This window comes from Penaeus japonicus, unplaced genomic scaffold (assembly GCF_977035675.1).
Source record: "Penaeus japonicus unplaced genomic scaffold, GWHDUDI00000001_assembly GWHDUDI00000006, whole genome shotgun sequence".
Classification (NCBI taxonomy): domain Eukaryota; kingdom Metazoa; phylum Arthropoda; class Malacostraca; order Decapoda; family Penaeidae; genus Penaeus; species Penaeus japonicus.
Window position 1 is genome coordinate 28,930,383 of NW_028234408.1, and position 20,240 is coordinate 28,950,622.

Below are 20,240 nucleotides of genomic sequence, written 5' to 3' on the forward strand. Positions count from 1 at the left end.
CTTTCTCTTTTCTTTACTACTCCTTTTCTTTACCCTCCATGCTATATCTCTTACCTTACTCATCTGTGCTTGCTGTCCTCCTATTTCTCCCCCTCCCCCTCTATTCACCCTTATCTGCCTAGGCCTATTCCTCTCCCCCTTCCTCTTCCCTACCCCCTCCCCTCTCCCCCCCCCCCCCGAAATAATCCTGTTTAAGGGCCGTATGGTATCCACAGAGGTTCATTGAACATCGTCAGGATGACTCCACATACACATACACCTGCACCCATGCAGGTGTATATTAAATAAAGATTTAGAAATGCTATTTTGTAGCTCAACCCCCTGAGCTAATATGAAGCCTCGACCCCGTGGGTGACGCACTGGGGGTTTGAATGTTGTTGTTTGTTTGTTTGCTTTATTATCTTTTTTTATCTTATAGATAAAAGTGGGAATGACACTTTGTAGTCTTATTTGTTTAAGCAACAGTTTTTGCAGTTTTATATTTTATACACTACATTTTAGTCCAGGTGTCAGTGACCATCTTAAATTCAATTTATCTTTTCACTAAAAAGTGTTCAATTATATATCTAATCAAATGAATTTTATCCATAAGAGTGTTCGTCCACTCAAGTTGGACTACCATCGTTTAAAAGGGCCAGATCAGAGTCATTGATCAACTTAACTATTAGCTCACCTTTACCATGCACCTGCAGGGAACCCCATAAAGTATGATGAGCATTGAAATCACCTAGAATAACTTTGTTATTTGGCAGACTATCCAGAAGGGCAAAAAGCTTACCATAGATTAACCCGTTGGAGCCGGTTGACGTGATAGCACGTATTGTGGTTTTCGCGTCAGACGCCCGGGAAGCCGCGCGCTCCGGTAGAGCGAGCGGGTACAGTGTTGCCATTCTGGCGGATTTCCCGCCAGATCTGGCGGATTTCCCGCCAGATCTGGCGGATTTGAACCACCGTATGGCGGGAAAATTTTGAATCTGGCGGATGACGGATTTTTTGGCGGCTTTTTCACAATTCTAGCGGATTTCTGGCGGATTCTGCCAATCTGCCAGCCCGACTAGCCGCGAGCAAGCGACCCAAACCCAAATGCTGCCGTTCGTAGTGTCTCATGATTGTATATTATATATTTCCCTATGGCGTTGTTTTTTTTTTATTTTATACTTAAAATAAACAATAAAGACATATTCATAACGGAGAAACACGTAAATATGATCCATTGAAGAAAATATAAATCAAGAAGAAAGAAAACGATCACAGGTACTGGACCTGTCGACGTATTAGTCAGACACGTACAGTGCTGATCATGTTGTCAGTTTCTCTTCTTTTCTAATGTTATTTACATCTTAAAAGTTTCCACTGGCAAATCTTTGTAACGGGAGTGGTAGGTGGGCAATGACAAATAGTTGTTCAGTTCACACGCGGTCTTCTGTTCTCTCGGTAGTGCTTATTTGTGCGCTGACTAAAGTTTTTCAACTTTTTACTAATAACAATGCCTAAGCCTCAGTATGCACAGAAATTCAGAAGGGAATGGCTCCAGGATCCTGCATTAAAAGACTGGTTAACGGAGAAAAAGAAAAGTAGTGGGATAAGTGTGCCCCAATGCCGGTACTGTCAGTGTGTGTTAAATTTAAAATTAAGTGACATAAAAGAACATGGCAAGTCTAAGAAGCACCTTAAAAATGCAGAAGCAATGTCAACTGCAAGACAACCCCCACTACCATTCCAACCTGTAAAAACATCTTCTCAGACACAAATTACAGAGGGACAAATTGCATTATTTGTTGCTGAACATACATCAGTTGCGGTATGTGATCATTTGTGTGACTTGTGCAAAAAATGTTTTTCTGACAGTAATGTTGCAGCTCGTATCCAGGTACGAAGGACGAAGTGCAGCGGAATTTTATGTAATGTATTATATCCTCACTTTGTGTCACAGTTAAGAAAAGACATTGGAAATAATCACTACAGTCTGTTGTTGGATGAATCCACTGATATTAGTGATACTAAATATTTGGGTATTGCTATTATTTACAATGATGAACAAAAAGAAAAGATTGTTTCTACATTTCTAAGCCTTTCTGAATTGCAAGAAGCGAATGCTGAGGGCATTGTCACTACACTGAAAAAAACTCTAGATGATTTTGGATTGGATTTAAAAAGGATGAGAGGAATTGGCACAGACAATGCAAGTGTCATGGTTGGAATAAATAATGGTGTCTATGAAAAGCTGAGGAAAGATGTTCCTGACTTAGTTTTAATTCGCTGTGTGTGTCACTCCTTGCAGCTGTCTGTCTCTGCTGCTACAGTAGATGCTCTGCCAAGAAATCTAGACTTTTTAATTAGTGAAACTTACAACTGGTTTTCAAGGTCCTCATCTAGGCAGGCTACGTACAGGAAGATGTACAACATAATTAATGATAATCATGATCCATTAAAAATTGTCCAAGCTTGCCAGACCCGTTGGCTCTCCATATCTACAGCAGTTGAGAGGATTCATGACCAGTGGCTTGAGCTAAAGACACACTTTGATGTTACGAGACACAGTGAAAAATGCTACACAGCTGAGATGCTTTATAGTATGTACAGTGATCAACAAAATCTTGCCTATATAAAGTTTCTAGTCCCAATTTTGAAAGATGTGAGACGAGTCAACAAGGCTTTTGAGTCAAATGATGCAGATCCAACTAAACTTCTTGATGACTTAGTACTACTGATCAAGTCTCTATTGCGGAAGGTAATTTTGCCAACATCCAAGGTTGATATTTTGGAAGGTAATATTGAAAGTTTCATCAGTCCAAAGCCTTACTTAGGTTATGACTTTGAGCAACATATGGAAAATATGCACAAGGAAGGGTTTGCTCCTAATCAAGAGCTCACAGTGAGAGACAGATGTATCAAGTTCATTGTTAAACTAGTTAAGGAATTACGACAGAGACTACCTAACAATGTCGAAGTTCTCCAGAAAATGTCTTTACTCTCTGTTGAAAATGCACTGCGTGTTGTAAAGGATTCACTAATCCCCTTAATGGAGCTGCTGCAACTACCCCCGCAAGAGATTGGTGCTGTAGACAGTCAGTGGCATAATCTAACTCTCGTTAAGTGGACAGAGGTAAAAGATACAGTATTATTTTGGAATGAAGTAAACAAGTACAAAGATGCTTCACACACTAATCCTTTCAACGACCTGGCAAAGTTTGCACTATCAGTTCTTGTTATTCCGCACTCTAATGCTGAAGTGGAGAGGATCTTCAGTCAGTTAAACATTGTGAAAAACAAGCTGCGTAACAGAATGGGCACAACAATGACAAATGCCATCCTTGGAATCCGAGCAGGACTGAAAAGAGCCGGAAAATCATGTTTCGAATATGAGATACCAGCTGAAGTCTCAAATATGATCGGTACTAGCGAAGTGTACACACGTAGTACCGAGATTGTCCTCAAATCAGACTCATCTCCAGGACCTAGTACTGCAAGAGACGAGACAGAGATGGAGGAAGAAGTTTATGATCCCTCTTTCTTCCTGTTGTAAAGGTAACGTACATTGCTTGCATCATAGTGTTGGCTATTAATTTAAAAATATTAAAGTATTTCTCTACCATGTATTGGTAATCTGTTCTGTTCTGTATGATTTGTCAGCTGACGCGGGCCTTTGCCGATGGCGGCCCACAGGTGTTTTTCTTTATCAGTATGTTACCGTGGGGGAGTTGATGGTGAGTCAGGTCTCTCTCTCTCTCTCTCTCTCTTATTGGTGACCATATATGACGATTTTTAATGATTAAATTGTACAGTATATTTTTTGTGCAGTATACAAAAATTTTGACAAAACAAAGTTATATCTGGCGGATTTCGGGGGCTATCTAGCGGAATTTTGGTGGCCATCTGGCGGATTTTAGCAATAGATGATGGCAACACTGAGCGGGTAGCCCAGGCTCGCGGCTTGTGCGTCCGAGAATCTCGAGGCGTTAGGCTTATGCGTTCGAGAACCCTGGTATTGCGACCGCGCAAAGCCGGCCCCGGCGTGACGGGGGCATTCCAGCCTTGCATGTTACAATGCCGGGGCTCTCGAACGCATAGGCCTAAATCAGTTAAATAAACGACGCTGTATGACGTCAACCAGCGAACGGGCCTTGAATGCGCGGTACCGTGATGTACCACCCGTCCAGAGATCAGATGGACAATAAACTGAACATATAGTCAGATACGTATTATTGAACTTTACTTTGCATGCAACGTGTAACAAAGTAGATTTAATCGTCACTTCAGTGAAAGGGAGGTTCTGGTGGATGTACATGGCGACCCCGCCTCCACCCCTTCCCTCTCGGTCTTTTCTACACAAATGATAGTTTCTTAGTGATACAACCTTGTCGAAAACTTGGTTTTTATTTTATTTTTTGGGAGGGAGGCGCTTCCTCTCCCTCACTTCCCGAGGGCCTCTCTCGGGAATTTTTGGAAACAGTAGCCTCCATGGCCTGCTCCCCACTGCTAGGGAGACGCCCGCTGGAAGATGATCTACTCTTTCGAGCAGACCAAACACCAGACAAAGTCCTAATAGGATTCGCCTGGACAAGGAGGTGCGATCCAGATTGTGATTTGGTATCATCTCCCTTATGATGCTTTTTTTTTTTTTGCTGGGTTGATTCAGCAAGTTCCTTTATTGTTTTATTCAATTCTTGAGTCTGATTCATTAATTCATTAACAGTTTTCTTCAATTCTGAAATTTCTTGATCTTTTGCTGCGAGTTGCTGACTAATACTGCTTGCACTGGAAACATTGTTAGTTCCTGGAAGAAGTATTGGGTTTGCTTGCCAAACTTTCAACTTTCTTCTTGGCCTCACGGTAGCTAACATCGTGCTCTCTCATGTATGCCAATGCCTTGCACCCCAGCAGGATGCTAGATCATTTCATATATGGAATTTAACTAGTAAGGCCCAGTGTTGCCTGGACCTAATGTTTGAGGAATGCCGCAGAGTCGGGCTTAAGATATCAGCAGCCAAATCGAAGGCAATGGCGCTGAAACACGATGGCCGCGACCAAAGACTGTGAGTCCAAGGGTTAGAACTAGAGTGGGTTCACGTCTTCTAATACTTAGGGGTATAGGTTGACAAGAACCTCACCTTCCGCTCTGAGATTAAATATCTCCTAGACCGGACCAAGGCAATACTCTCTGTAATGAGAGCTCTGTCAGGGCAGCGCTTAGGGGCTGGGCACTGTGTACTAAGATCCTTCTATGTGCACGCTGTCCGTCCCATTGTGGACTATGCCTCCGTTGCCCTGATTACGGTCAAGCTTGACATCATGTAAAACAAGGCCGCCAGGATCATTCTGGGTGCCCCTGGGTGGGCTAAGGTTGGCAACCTTCTCTTGGAGGCCACCCGGATCGATCAGATGGCGGCCCAGTTCTTTGCCGAAGTTTTAGTCCCCGCTGGGCTCGCTTTGAGCTCAAGGAGACACTATTGGTTAAGGGAATGGACCTCCCCCACCCTGACTATGTTACAGCCCCACTGTGGGCACGATCCTTGATAGAGTTTTCTGTCATGAGCCTGTCAAGGAGAAAGACACAGTACTCTCCGCCTCTGTTTAGGAATGAGGCGGAGAGGAATATCAGAGCAATCACCCCGCTGGTTAATAAAACCCATCTCACAGATGGTTCTGTAGACCCCATCACCCACACTGCAGATGCCAGTTTTGCAGCAATGGGTATAACGAGAGCTATGCGGGTATCGGACAATGTCTCCTCGCTCCAGGCAGAGGCAGTCGCTATTATGGAAGCCCTAGCCCATGCAGCCCAGACGGACGGGCATGTTGTCATACATACAGATTCAGGGGTCGCCATTGACAGCCTACAACAAGGCACGCCCCTTGATAATGTTTATCTTCTGACTACGATTCTCACCATTGCTCAGAGAATCCTGGATCAGGGTAGATGCATTGTCATCAACTGGATTCGAGCCATGTTGGTATCAAAGGGAACGACTTAGCTGACAGGTTGGCAGAGGAAGGCAGGAAGAAACCTTTGAGTGATCTTGTGGTGCATCCTAGCCAGGAACTGCTAAGACATAAAATGATGGCTGCAGGGCAGGTCTGTGCCCTGCAGTGACTTAGAGAGGAAGCAAGAACCTCCCCCTCGGCCAGCTGGTATTCAGACGCCACAGGCTATGAGTCGCTGATACTCTCCCCCAGAATATCAAGGTATGCTGAAGTCAGCCTTCACAGACTGAGAATAGGTTATTAAATCCTTAGAAATTAATCAAATTCTGAGAAACTACCGAAAATGAATTACAGGATAATATCATTCATAAGTTAGATAATGGCAACAAATCAATCAAGCTGATATGGGTACCTGGACACTCAGGTATCCATGGCAATGAACAGGCTGACAAATTAGCCGGGTCAACTGGTGATTTGGAGCCTGGCATTATCCGCACAGATCTCAGGTATTTTGTTTCTTTTATAAAAGCAAAAATTCATCTCCTGTGGCAAAGTGAGTGGACCAGCCTCCTAATCAATAAACATAAAAACATAATAGAACCGTGGGACACAGCCCACAGGAAGAACTGAAGGGAGGAGGTGGCATTGGCCAGTATCAGCATCTCACTCCCTACATAGAAAAAAGATTCCCTCTGCAATGCCCATATTGCAATACCATATTATCAAGAGAACATATTTGCATAACATGCCACATGACAAACAATAAAAAAATATTTAAGTTAAAAATATAGAATTCAACATATTAAACCTATTATCAGATAATGAAAAAATCATCACCAAAGTAATCACTTTTCTAAAGGAGACAAAACTTTATGATCTTCTCTAGATTGAGATAAGATGGAACCATAGGCTTAATGACCTTGGCATGTGCCGCTGGTTGATAGCCAATAATTCCAACAAAGAAAGGAAAGAAAAGAAATAAGTTGTCTCTGGAACTTGGTGTTTTTCTGACCCTCTCTGAATTACCCTGGAATACCCTTGTGGCGAAGCAGGGGCAGCAAAAGCAAGGTTGTACTGACTCGACTTACATGCCAGTTAGGACAAAGCTGGACATGCTATTGTAGAAACAATCTTGTGAGGGAGATACACTGGCCAACGCCAGCTAGTGATGCCCATGTCATTTTACTTTGACTTTTCTTTTAGAGTGTTTTAACTTTTAAACTATTTGCTTCTGGGCATTTTTGTATATTTATTTGTACTTTTTCTTTACTATTTATTATCTTAAAGAAGGACAAACGAATGCAACCAGACACTCTTGAGGGACTTGCACCTGGGGAATGGGACTTGGTCTCCTTAAGGGGAAGTGAACGGCCCCCTCACTCTTTCTTCTGGCCCTAAGCCGTCATCCCTGCTTGAGTGGATGTATTTCTGGGCTTCCCCATGACAAATATCCTTACAGGGCTCCCGCATAAAAATCTGATGGCAGTGATGAGGATATGGCTGCATATGAGCTCCTTTGCTCTAAGGTAAGTCCTGTTCAACATTTAGAAGCTTCTTTCTAGCCTAGCTAGCAGTTTGTAGCTTTAGAGAGCTGCCTTAATTTCTGTGTAAAGATTACGTTAGGAGCTTGGAGCAAGGCATGTGCCTTCAAGCTCTTCAGCTAGAATATTTCCGTGTGGCTCTGCTAGTTTTTCTACTACATATCTTTTGAAGCCTCTTCCAATGCCATAAATAATATATCTGTAATATTCCCATACTGAATGTAAACTGTATTAAGCCTTGTTTGTTCGTGTTTAAAGTATTTGTCAAGTTATGTATCATGCTTGCATTTTTTTAATTGCTTTTGTACATAGCCTTTTGTCTTGACCTTTTTTTTTTCATTCCTGCTTTTATCTTCTCTACTATGCATATTACCCGCCACAAGATGCAACCCGACGTCGGCACCTCCTGCTTCCCATGCAGGGCCCACAGCAGAATATGTGAGGCAACCTCTTTTCGCTGGTATTACTGTAAGGACATACTTCAGAACTCCTGCATCTTTAGGGTCTGATAATCTGATCTCATATGTGATCAGCAGCAGGGATAATGTGCCTTATTTTAAAGGAGAAACTTTGGCCTGTGATCCTTTTAAAAGGAACCAAGAGATAAAGTTCTGGATCTGATCAATTGAGAACTTGGTCCGGCTTTCATCAGGGCAGCAAGGGCTAACTGTTGTGGTCGTGCGGAAACTATAATAAATTCAGAAAGTTTCAACCATATTAGGGATTGGAACTCTGTCAAACGGGAGTTAAGGAGGAAGTTTAGGGGCATATACACTGCATCAGATTTCTAGAAAGTCCTGTACAACCATACCATGAGTGACTTGCAAGCACCAATGGACTTCTACCTCCAGATTGAAGCCTCAGTATACCAAGGGTACAGAGACCATAAAGAGGCTATAGGAGTTGATAAGAAGGGTCTTCCTTTCGGGGGTTCCAGATTGGCTAAGGTACTTTCTGGTACTCAAGGATGACTGCATTTCTCAACAACTGGCTGAGACTGCTCAGAGAGTGTGGAACTCAAGAAATGCATTAGGCATGGCCACTCTACAGGCCGCCATCAGTTGCCCAATCATCTTTCTGAGGAAGAAGATAGGCTTCGACACCACTTTGTTGAGACAGGGACTCTTACAGTCTGAATCCCTTAGTAGCCTCTCCTTAGTCTGTCCCTTTAGCCATGACTTCCTCACCAGGGCACCCTCAATCAGGTTTATGATACAACTTCCATAAGAGCACCACTCACAGCAACCACGAGTGCCGAGCTACAGTTGTTTCTCGCTCCCCTACCAGGCCAGGGCTGCACAAATGCTTCAGAATGGCCATATGGCCCGAGAATGTCCCTTTCCTCGACGCCAGGGAGACAGAGCTCTGAGTCCAGCTGGCAGAAATGAAAGGATCCACAGTAATGTACTTCATAGATACTGGGTCTGAAATCACTATCATATAGCCTGGTGCCCTTGACGTAATTGATGTCGGTAATGACTTGCCCAAACAGTCTTCACAAAAGGTCCTACAAGGCATTTCTGGAGCTGCTGTCAATTCCAAAGCAGAAGTCTCGGTGCCATTTAAGCTTGGAGTTGGTCTGATTTTAATTCACCAGGCCACTATAACTGATCTGGACTTCCCGGGAGACCTTCTCATCACAGCCACTCATGTATGAGACGTTAAACCGCTCAGACCTTGGTGAAAACCCAGCAGCAACAAATAAAAAGTCTTGTGCCACTAGAGTTACCATGGGATATGAGGCTTCTTGTCAAGCTTGGCATTGTTGCTTCTGCGTTATTTAATGTAAGAAAAGTAAAGTAAATACTGTATTTAAAGAATCTGCCTGCACCTTCAGTGCTTTGATTTTGCAGGTGACACAAGGCTACAGTAGTAGTAGTCGGTCCCCACCCCAATCCCACAGCACTCTTCTACCCCAGGGTAGCCCTTACGGGCTGTGACCCCTGGATAGGGAGGTCCAGGAGCCTGGGGCGTCCTTTGGGCGCAACTTTTTTCTTACCCTGAATTTTTTCTATTTTTTTGTGTGACTTTCCTGAGCCTACTGGAGTTTCCTTGTGAGCTCCTGTATTCACTTGGGGGGTGGGCACCGACTTACCGTCCCTCGCACTAGGCAGGGTCAGTGGTAGAAAAGTGTTTTCCATACAACTCCAATCCCTTAGCTGGTACTGGAGAATGCAACCAGGCTTCTACTGGGGGAGGCCAAGAACGTGTAACAAAAAGACTATATATTGTTCTCTTAGCTATTGGGATTAGGCTGATAAAATAGTTAAGGGATAGGTAGTCCCCTGAAGACAACAGGCTTTGGCCCAGGGTTCGGACCTGGTCCGACACTCAAGTATGATTGATTTCCCGCCCCTTCCTCCTTCTCAAGGAGGAGGGACGACTCATAACTCCTCTGAGACCAATATGACCCCTGAAGGAATCCTGACCAATAACCGATATCCCTCCAGAGAATGGAAGGTGTCTAAACATTCCATGCATGAATGAAAATCAATCCCTGCAGAATGTCAACCACTTTATCAAAAAAAAAAAGGTCCTTGTTGGTCAAGTGGAAGGCGGTTTTGATTTTGTCCGAAAATTGCGAGATGGTAGCCTCCTTGTTAAAGTACAGTTTAAATCTCAGGTTAAGGATTTGCTTAAATTGATGCAAATTCATGACCTCATAGTAAAAGTATCTATTCTTGTTGACCCAAATACCTGTATGGGAATAATCTTTCATAGGGATTTGAGGACAATGGAAGAAAGTGAAATTCTTGAGACCATGAAGGACCAAAGTGTAGTGGATGTAAATTGCATGACCAAGAAGGTCGGGAATGTGCGAACAAAAACTGGATTGTGTTTGACTTTTTCTACCCCAAAAATCCCAAGTACTGTTAAAATTGGATATGAGATCGTTTAAGTAAGACCTTATATCCAAAATCCAATGTGTTGTAATAGATGCCAAAAATGTGGACACACTTTATTAAGATGCATTGACAAGGACGCTGACAAATTCACTTGTGGTAAATGTACTGGAGCCCATGATACCACTACAAGCACGGAAAACACACTCAACTGTGGCAGTCCCCATATCAATCAGGCTCATGTTGAGTGCAGCAGCCTGAAGGAGACTGAAGGAGAGAGCACAGAATTGAAGAAAACTGTTAAGGACTTAATGAATCAAATTAAAGAATTGAATGAAACAATAAAGGAAATTGCTGAATCAACCCAGCAAAAAAAAAAAAAAAAAAAGCATCATAAGGAGGATGATACCAAAATCAATCTGACACACCACTTCTTGTGTCCACGACCGCCGCTATACTAGGATTCTGGTTTTTTTGGTCGAAGCGAGGAAATCATCTTTCACAGGGTCTCACCTACAGCAGGGGCGGGGCAGGCCATGGGACTGTCTCAAAAAAAAAATGAGAGAGGGAGGTGCCCGAGAGGGAGAGGAGAGGAGGAAGACTCCCCCAAAAAAAAAAATAAAAACAAAAAAAGCGGACAAGGCACAAACAAACCCAATCCATTCTCATCCATTTACAATTACCATTATCAATGAAACTGTTGAAGTCTTAGATCATTTAAACTTTAACCTTAGACCTTTGCCTATATCCTATGCTCCGATAGTCATCTTCTCTCAAGAAAAGCCTTTTAAAGTTCAAGTCCTGACGAGGGTAGTATTGTTGTGGTTGTGGGGCACTCACCCTACCTACAGGAGCTGCGAGGGAGCTGCATGCAGCAGGAAGGCGTGGGAAGGGCAAGAGGGAAACGCGGCCGGCACTAAGGCGGAATAACAACTTTTAAATCTTACTTTTACTTTTATTCATCGAGACACAGCTACTACAAAGTATAAAAAACAAGGTATAGACAGAACAGGCAACTAGACTTATAAAAAAAAAAAAAAAAAACAGGAAAAAAACACAAAAAAAAACAAACACCTAACACACCAAGCACACAACTTCTGCCTTGTAACTCTCCCCCTCGGCTCCATAGAACGGACATCTGGGACGACCCCCAACACACCCAACCCAAACCAGGTTTTATTATTACAGAGGTGTTGTTGCTTGGATTGGGTGCCTCCTTCCTCCTTTGCTCCGCTAAAATACACTCCCTCCCTAACCGCGTTGGAGAGTGGGCGTTGACAACGCGGAAAACGAGGGCGAAAAGGGAGGGGCACCCGGGCAAAAAAAAAAAAAATAAGAACAGGGACGTAGCCGTCCGCATACCTTCGCATACACGCGCTCTATCCTCGTGGTTGAACTAAAAATTACACTCCTCTAGAAGCCTCTCCCCCCACAACAAAAAAGTGAAAAAACCAGAAATAAATAATTAAAAAAAAATACACTTAAAAATAATAAAAATATAATATAAAAAAAATAAAAATAACAAAAAAAATCCAAAAAATCAAAATATGTAAAAATGTAAATAATACAAAAAATACAATATAATAAAAAAAAAAAAAATAAAAAAAAAATACAAAAAGACTAAAAAAAAATCACAAAAAAATCACAAAAATAAAACAAAATAAACGTGTATAAATCCTTCGAAAAATTGATCAATGGTGGTTCGCACTTGTCGACAGTTGGTCGCACGAGATGGGGAGTCGACAGCAGGGGCGGACCCTGACGGAGGTGGCGTGTGGCGGTGGACCACGACGGCGACCCCGGCCGTAGGTCCACCCGCGGTCAGCCTGAGTCCCCCCAAGGACCCTTGGACACCAACAGGCAGGGAGCCCTCAGGGTCACTAGAGGCCCAACACATTCCCCTTCCTGCTGGCGGCCAAACCACATCTTCTCTCGTCAGGCAACAACTGTCATCTGTCTTGTCTCCTGGCAAACCAATGAGCTCTGGCTCCTTCAGATCGTCGTAAGGAAACTCGGTCTCTACTCGTACACCGACGGAAGGCCTCGTGCTCGACTGTAGTAGTCGTCATCGAGGAACCGAGCATGTCCGACTCCGAACCATCACGCAGTACCCACGAGCTCCACAGTAGGAGAGGTGGGTGTTTAGACTGTGAGAGTCCCCAGAAAGGGAGTTAGACCTGTGGGTGTTGTAGGAATACGGAGAGGCCTAGGGGTGGGTGACAACATCCTAGCCCAGGGGAAGGACCAGAGAGCTTACCCTAGTGGCTTGGGTGGGTAGGCGTGGTGTCCTACTTGGGCGAATGACACAGCTGACAATTTCTCTGCGTCTGTGCGCGGTAAAGTGCAGTGCGGACTTCCCTGCCCCCATGTGCTTGCTGCGCTGTCCGCACTGCCCACATGTGTATATGGTGCGCTGATGCGTCCCAAGCACAGCTTTCCCTCCAGGTTGCTTTTTGCTTCCAACAATGGTTTCACACAAACGGCGGACAGGCGAGCGAGGCCCAGCTTTCACGCCCTAGGCAGGGTTGACCCGGCCTACCTGATGTCGGCAACGAGCGGCAGGCCCATGACATGCCCCATGAAGACCCGTGCTGTTTCCGGTAGCAGCCAAGACGATACGCGATCCATGACGGAAGCCATCAGCTCTCAACGGCGAAGGTCCCCTGGAAGCGGAAGCCGAGCCGAACAGTCCGCCGGTCCCCAGAGTCAGATCCCCTGAGGAGGTCCCCTGGAAACACCCTGCCGCACTCTGGGGTACAGTGGCGGTGGGTGCAGGGGGACGAGAAAGGGAAAGGTCTGCAGCGGTCCTTCTCCGGGCGTGAAGGGCGGCCCTCTCCCCCTTCCCTTGGCGCTAAAAAGAAAGTCCGCGAAGCAGGAGAATGGCGAACGTGCGAGGCGAAATCCCGGACTGGGGCTAAGACCAAACTCTGTGCAGCGGATGCTCGAGACTAAGAGAGCCGAAGAGGGAGGAGGGGCGTCCTGACTCCTACGGTTGCTCGACAAGAGACTGGCTGCTGAGATATCGAAGCTTACTGCCGGACGCCCGACCCTCGAGTCGGCCGCCCGTGGTCCGTGGGGAAAAGACCCAAGACGCCCTGACTCCCCCCCTCACCAAGAACGGTAGCGGGGATGGACCCGGAGCGGCCGGTAGAATCAGGGCCTGGCCGCCCATCCTGTCCAAACGACGACCACCGCCTGATCGGTCTCGTGGTGCGACGGGCCGAAGCCGAGCGAGAGCCAGAAAGGGGGGCTCGTGGCGAGAGGACCCAGGGGGTCGTGTTTAAGCGAGGCCATGGGAAATTACGAGCCCAGACGTCGCAGGGTGTGGATGCATGTACCTGTGTGTGGATAATAGCCTGGTTACCTGCATCCGAGGGCCGATGACGTTGGACGGATGGGCATCCTGTATCCCGACGCACCCAGGGAGATCGTCGTCGTGCTGGGAGGGAATGGGGGAGCACGACTACAGAGAGGCCATGCTGTGGACGGAGGAAGGAAGGCCCGGCTGGCTGGCACGATGGCGCTTCAACCCTGGAAGCGTGTCCGGGGAGTAATCTGCCTGGCCGCCCATCCCCAAGCCACGGTCAGGGATCAGCGCACATCGGCTGGTGGCAGGGCTGGGTAATCACGAGCCTGCTGCAGCAGGCCTGCGCTGCCAGCGCCAAAAAGGCAGAGGTTCTCGCGAGCCCCCAGAGGTCATCGACGAGCAACGCTCTGATGGGCCAGCGGGCCGTTAGAGACACCTCTGAATTGGTACTTTGGTACCCGCTGGAAAGCCTCGCTTGAGCTAGATGGGCGCCCCTTGAATGGTTGTGCACCTGGCAATCTGCCACGTCCAACCCCGGCAATGTGGCGTGCCATCCGGATGCTTCCGATCGATGCGGCGGGCAGGGCCAGAACTGCCCTGAGGCCAGCAGCTCTCTGCAGCTCCGGCGCTGGTCAGCTGGTCCCTGGAGTAGGACCACACCAAAGAAAGAGTCTCACCTCGCTGCCACAAGACTGCCATAAAATAGACTGTCATGCTGAAGGCTGGGCTGGGGAGCTTCACGTGAAGTGGTAGTTGGGCTCTGAGGCTGGGTGAGGCTGGGAGGCTAGGCTGAAGAGGCTGGAGGGGTGGTGCAGTGGTGAGTGAGGGGATGCAGTGGGAGGTAGGAGGCGGGTCCCTGGAGGTGGGCCGGCCCCGTTCGGCCCCAAGGTGCTGCGGGGGCGGATTAGAGGCAGAGGTTCATCTGAGAAGGAAGAAGGCGGCGGCCGGGGGACTGGCGGGGGGCAGACTGGTACACTTGAGGCCGCGTGAGAAGCAGGCCACGGCGGCCGGGGAGCGTTGAGGAGGTCGAGGGCGGGTCCAGACGACAGCACCAGCAGATGGGGGCAGGTGCGAACGCGAGGCTGCGCTGGCCAGGGAGGTCGCTGCGGAGCGAGTTGGAGCGGGTGGCGGAGCTCGCAGAGCACGGTGAGGGCCGGACAGGCTTGGAGGCTGGAGGGGCGAGCAGAGAGGGGGCAGCTGGTAGGGTGCCGTAGACGCACCCAACCTGATGGGGTAAAGCTGCCTAAAGTGCAGGTTGCCCAATGCATGCGCATGCGTCTGCCTCCGAGGGCCCTGCCATGCTGCATCACTGAGCCCAACCTGAACCTGCGTGCCGAATGGCAGCCATGCCCTCCAGCAGCTTACGGCCGACAGTGCGAGTGCGCTCCATCCAGAAGCACTGTTCGAGCGTGCAACATGCACTCCGGGCAAATCATCAAGGCGCGGTGAGTCCTGTCCCATGGTGGGGCCATGGTCCAAGGTGCACTGACCACTCACCACTGCCTGACGGGGCGAATCTATGCGGTGTCCTGGCCGAAGGAAAAACATAAAAGCAAACAACTAAAAATAGACAGTGAAAAAACATACAAAAAAAAAAAAATAAAAAAAATAAAAAAACAAAAAAAAGACAAAAAACTAAAAAAAAAAAACAGTCTAAACAATAATAAAAAGTAAAAAAATATAATAACAAAAATAGAATAAAATAAAAAAAAAGGTAAATTAAAAAAAAAAAATAAAAAGGGGTAAAAATGCTATTATAAAATAAAAACAAAAATAAAAAAATAGCATTAAATAAAAAATAAAAAAAAACAAAATTAAAATATTAAAACTAAATATAAACAAAAAATAAAAAATAATCAAAAAACATAAACAAAAAAAATATTTAAAACATATAATAGCAAGCAACACAAACAGTAAATAAAAAAGTTACAAAGGAAACAAAAATTCAAACTAAAAAGCACTGAAAAAAAAAAAAAACATATAAAGAGGTAAAAAAGCAAAACTAGCATGTATAAAGGAGGATGATACACAGAACAGGAAATCTGGATCACACCTTCTTACGCGAAAACGAGAACACACGAGGAAAAAAACACACTCCTGCCCAAGAGATCATCTTTCACAGGCCGTCTCCTCCTAGCAGTTGGGAACTCAAAGATGGCGGTCTGGAAAAAATTCCGACATAACAGGGGGTGCCAACTATGGAGATGAGGAAGGTCGTTTGTGCTTGGAAAAGAAAATAAAACCAGCGGACAAGGCACTTCCAAAGCCATAAAATGTAAGGTCCAGGCGTTTACCAAGCGCTCGACAATGAAACGGCGTCTTAGATCATAATTAAACTACCTTAGAAAAAGCCTCATCCTATGCTCCCGATATAGTTCTTCATACGCGCGAATCCGTAGCGTTCGCGTAAGAAATTACGTTACTCTACAGTATCACTAAGAAACTACCATTTGTGTAGAAAAGACCGAGAGGGAAGGGGAGGAGGCGGGGTCGCCATGTACGTCCACCAGAGCCTCCCTTTCACTGAAGTGACGATTAATTCTACTTTGGAACACGTTGCATGCAAAGTAAAATTCAATAATCCGTATCTGACTATATGTTCAGTTTATTGTCCACCTGATAATAGGTTAATCTATGGTGAGCTTTTTGCCCTTCAGGATAGTCTGCTGAATAACAAATTAATTCTAGGTGATTTCAATGCTCATCATACTTTATGGGGTTCCCTGTGGGTGGATGGTAGAGGTGGGCAAGTAGTTAAGTTGATCAATGACTCTGATCTGGTCCTTCTAAACGATGGTAGTCCGACGCGAGTGGACGATAATACCGGTAATTTGAGCTTTATTGACCTATGACTGGTCTCTTCAACACTAGCCAAGTGCCTGTGGCACACCATTGGCGACTCGGTAGGAAGCGATCACCTTCCTATTTATATTAAATATTCATGCGACACTACGAGAACGCCTTCAGCACCTAAATTTAAAGTAAAAAGAGCAGACTGGGTCGCCTTCACAAGGAACGTCAAGCTCGAAGTTGTTGGAGAAACTATTGATGATAAAGTAAACAATGTTCAAAATTGTATTATAAATGCAGCAATGGCAACCATCCCTAAGAATTCAACAGATAGCGTTAAGCATAGATTTCCATGGTGGACACCAGATTGCCGCAGGGCGCTATGTGAACGAAATAGGGCCTACAGGCTTTTCCAAAAAAAAAATCACAAATGAGAACTTTCGCAATTACAAACTAGCAAGAGCTAGGGCTCATAGAACAATCAGACAAACCAAAAGAGACTCCTGGCGAAGCTTTGTCTCTACGATCAATAGCAACACCAGTATTGCAGAGGTTTGGTCCAATATCAATACAATCAATAGAAAAAAGCCATTTAAAATAAAATAAAATAAATCATTCATGGGGGAAATAACTTGGACTCACCTAGAGACATTGCTAACACACTCGCCAGGCATTTCTTTTACACAAGCAGCTCAGAAAATTACCATCCTGCTTTCCTGAACACCAAGGAAACATCTGAGCTGCAACCAATTTACTTTGCCACAGGAGATGACCTTGATTATAATAAAGATCTAACTATGGATGAGCTTGTCCGAGGTCTAGAAGCCTGTTGAGGAACGTCCTCAGGCCCCGATGAGATTCGATATGAGATGATCAAGCATCTTAATCATGATGCCATGATTAAGTTGCTAGAAGTGTACAATGATATTTGGAAAAGCCAGACTTTTCCAAATTCATGGCACTTTGCCCATATCATTCCCATATTGAAAGGAGGGGGAAAACCCAGATCCGCCATCTCTTACCGCCCAATTGCGTTGACAAGTTGCTTATGCAAGGTCATGGAAATAATTGTTAATAGTAAGGTATTACATTTTCTAAACACCAGGAATTTACTAGTTGACAAGCAGTGTGGGTTCCAAAAGGGACGTCAAACTCTCGATCAGCTAGTAAAACTGGAGTCCTATTCATGAGGCATTTGCCAAAAAGCATTTTTTTATTTCAGTGTTTTTAGATATAGAAAAAGCCGACAACATGACATGGCAACATGGCCTACTCAGAAAACTTTATGCTTTCGGATTACATAGAAACTTTCCTTGTTTCTGTCAAATAATTTTCTGCCAATGTCACTTTCTTGGACATTTTTGTCCAGGCAAGCGGTGTCCCACAAGGAAGTGTCTTGTCACCAACTTTATTTTTATGTATGATAAATGACATTTTACCATCTCAAATGCTTAAATACTCACTGTATGCCGATGATTGTTCATTATGGCACTCCAGCAGTAATGCAGAGTACTCGGCAAATCAAATCCAATTGGCACTGGATATGATTTACCCATAGGAGAAAGCCCAACATCAGGCTAACTCTAGACAACCATCCAATACCTATTCAAAATTCTGCTAGATTTCTTAGTCTACTCTTTGATAGTAGACTAAATTGGAAAGACCAAATTGGTCAGTTAAAGAATAAATGTCAAAAAGCACTCAATTTATCAAAGTGCATTTCTGGACACGGATGGGGAGTAGATAGAAAGTCTTTACTAATGTTATATAAATCCCTGATTAGGTCTTAAATAGATTATGGGTCAATCGTGTATGATTCGGCAACGAGCTCAACTCTGAAAGGTTTGAATGTTGTGCAGAATGCATGTTTACATGCCGGGAGTACCTCCCCTCCGTCTTAAGGGGCCCATACACGTTCAAAAAATGCGTCAAAATTTTGACGTGTAACTTTGATACAAAATTATGATGCATAATTGCCCGCACATTTAGGCGTTTTTCCCATCAAAATTCAGTATAGTCAAAATCTTCGACACGGATGCATCAGTGGCTATAGCACTAGTGTTCACATTGGACTCTGATAATCCTCCTGGTAAACGTCGGAAATGGTCAAAAGACTGGTTTTTAAAACGGGAAACATATGGACACATCAACCTCCTCCAAGAATTACGTGTTAACGAACCAGAGAACTTCCGTAACTTCCTTCGAATGGATGCGCCATCATTATATATATATATATATATATATATATATATATATATATATATATATATATATATATATATATATATATATATAACATTACACTCCTAAAACTTCAATCAAAAATTTCTTTTCAGCCTACTTCTTCACAGACATGGCGATCCTGTCTCCTTGTCAGTCACCTGCGAACTAAAAAGTTTTATCAAAATTTTGACAGGAGCCCACACATGCATAAAAATTTTGACGCTTATTTTGAACGTGTATGGGCCCCTTCAGACGCGACCAGCTTGTGCCAAGATAGCCAGGCAGCCACATCACCCTAATGGGGATGTTTTGTGCCGGCAGTTAGGCCCACAGCACCGCGGCGGAAAGCCGCTGTGCAATAGACTCGATGACCTCACAGATAAAGCCTTGTTAATTCAAATATAGCGCCGTGGGAAACACCCGATTTTACCATCGTGGTAGACTGGCTACCAGCAGCCAAAGCCACGGTGCCGGAGGCGGAGGTACACAAGCGGTTCAGAGAGATCCTAATTAAACATCTTTCCTTTTTTATTTATATACCGACGGTTCCAAGACAGACGAGTGTGTGTGAGCGGGTGTATATGATCGACTGAATGCCGAATCATACATCGATCTTTCTTGCTGACAAAGCTTTAGATTTTGCTCTATCGACGACCCACGATAGAATAGTCATATTTTCAGATTCACTAAGTTCACTTTAAGCAATTAAATCCTTAGAAACCACCAAAAATAAAATACAGGGTAATATAATTCATAAATTACATAGTGCCAACAAATCAATCAAGCTGATATGCGCCTGTGGCACACCATTGGCGACTCAGCCTGTTAATTGCCAGCCTGGCAATGAACAGGCTGGCAATTAGCCGGGTCAACTAGTGATCTGGAGCTTGGCACTGTCCGCACAGATTTCAAGTGTTTTGTGTCTTTTATAAAAGCAAAAATTCATATCCTGTGGCAAAGTGAGTGGAATAGCCATCCAATAAATAAACACAAAACAGAAAAAATCCCGTGGGACAGCCCACAGAAAAAATAGAAAAGAGGAGGTGGTATTGGCCCGACTTAGGGTCAAATGCCACACGCTACACTCACCTCACTCCCTATCTGGAAAAAAACTTCCCTCCACAGTGTGGCTATTGTAATAGAGCAATGACAATATCGCACATCCTGACAGCATGCCACAAATATAATCAAAGGCGAAAAATAAAAAACTAGCTACAAATAAAAAATATAGAATGCAGTATAACAAACTTCCTATCAAACAATGAAAAAATTATCAGTAAAATAATTACTTCTGTAAAGGAGACAAAACTTTATGACCTTCTCTAGATTGATGAGATAAAATGGAAACATTGGTTTAATGACCTTGGCATGTGCCGTTGGTTGATAGCCAATAAATCCAACAAAGAAAGAAAGACCTCCTGGGAACAGATTTTCTCAGGCGCACTAACTTTGAAATCGGCTGCACATTTATCGACAGGCCAACTGATTCTGGAGATCCGCAGGTTCTCTGTAGTTAGTTTTCAGAGAACCTTGGGTAAGGAGTTATAAGGATGCTTCTACTCAAACTGACTTGCCTAGATCTACCCCAGTATGTGGATCGGAGGTAACTGT

General features: G+C 44.7%; 1 protein-coding gene across 1 annotated transcript; it reads left to right on the forward strand.

Moving 5' to 3' along the window:
* Positions 1 to 1,486: 1,486 nt before the first annotated feature.
* LOC122268140 (E3 SUMO-protein ligase KIAA1586-like) lies at positions 1,487 to 3,890 on the forward strand. Its single transcript, XM_086537480.1, has 3 exons — positions 1,487 to 1,801; positions 1,934 to 3,461; positions 3,802 to 3,890. The coding sequence occupies exons 1-3, from the start codon at positions 1,487 to 1,489 to the stop codon at positions 3,888 to 3,890; spliced, it is 1,932 nt and encodes a 643-aa protein (XP_086393606.1).
* Positions 3,891 to 20,240: the final 16,350 nt, after the last annotated feature.

Excerpts from the sequence above, each read along its gene's own strand:
- LOC122268140 (XM_086537480.1), top strand. The coding sequence starts at position 1,487 with ATGCCTAAGCCTCAGTATGCACAGAAATTCAGAAGGGAATGGCTCCAG. Across the intron at positions 1,802-1,933 it reads CTGAACATACATCAGTTGCG|TTAAGAAAAGACATTGGAAA; the intron begins GTATGTGATCAT and ends TTTGTGTCACAG. Across the intron at positions 3,462-3,801 it reads AGACTCATCTCCAGGACCTA|TATACAAAAATTTTGACAAA; the intron begins GTACTGCAAGAG and ends TTTTTTGTGCAG.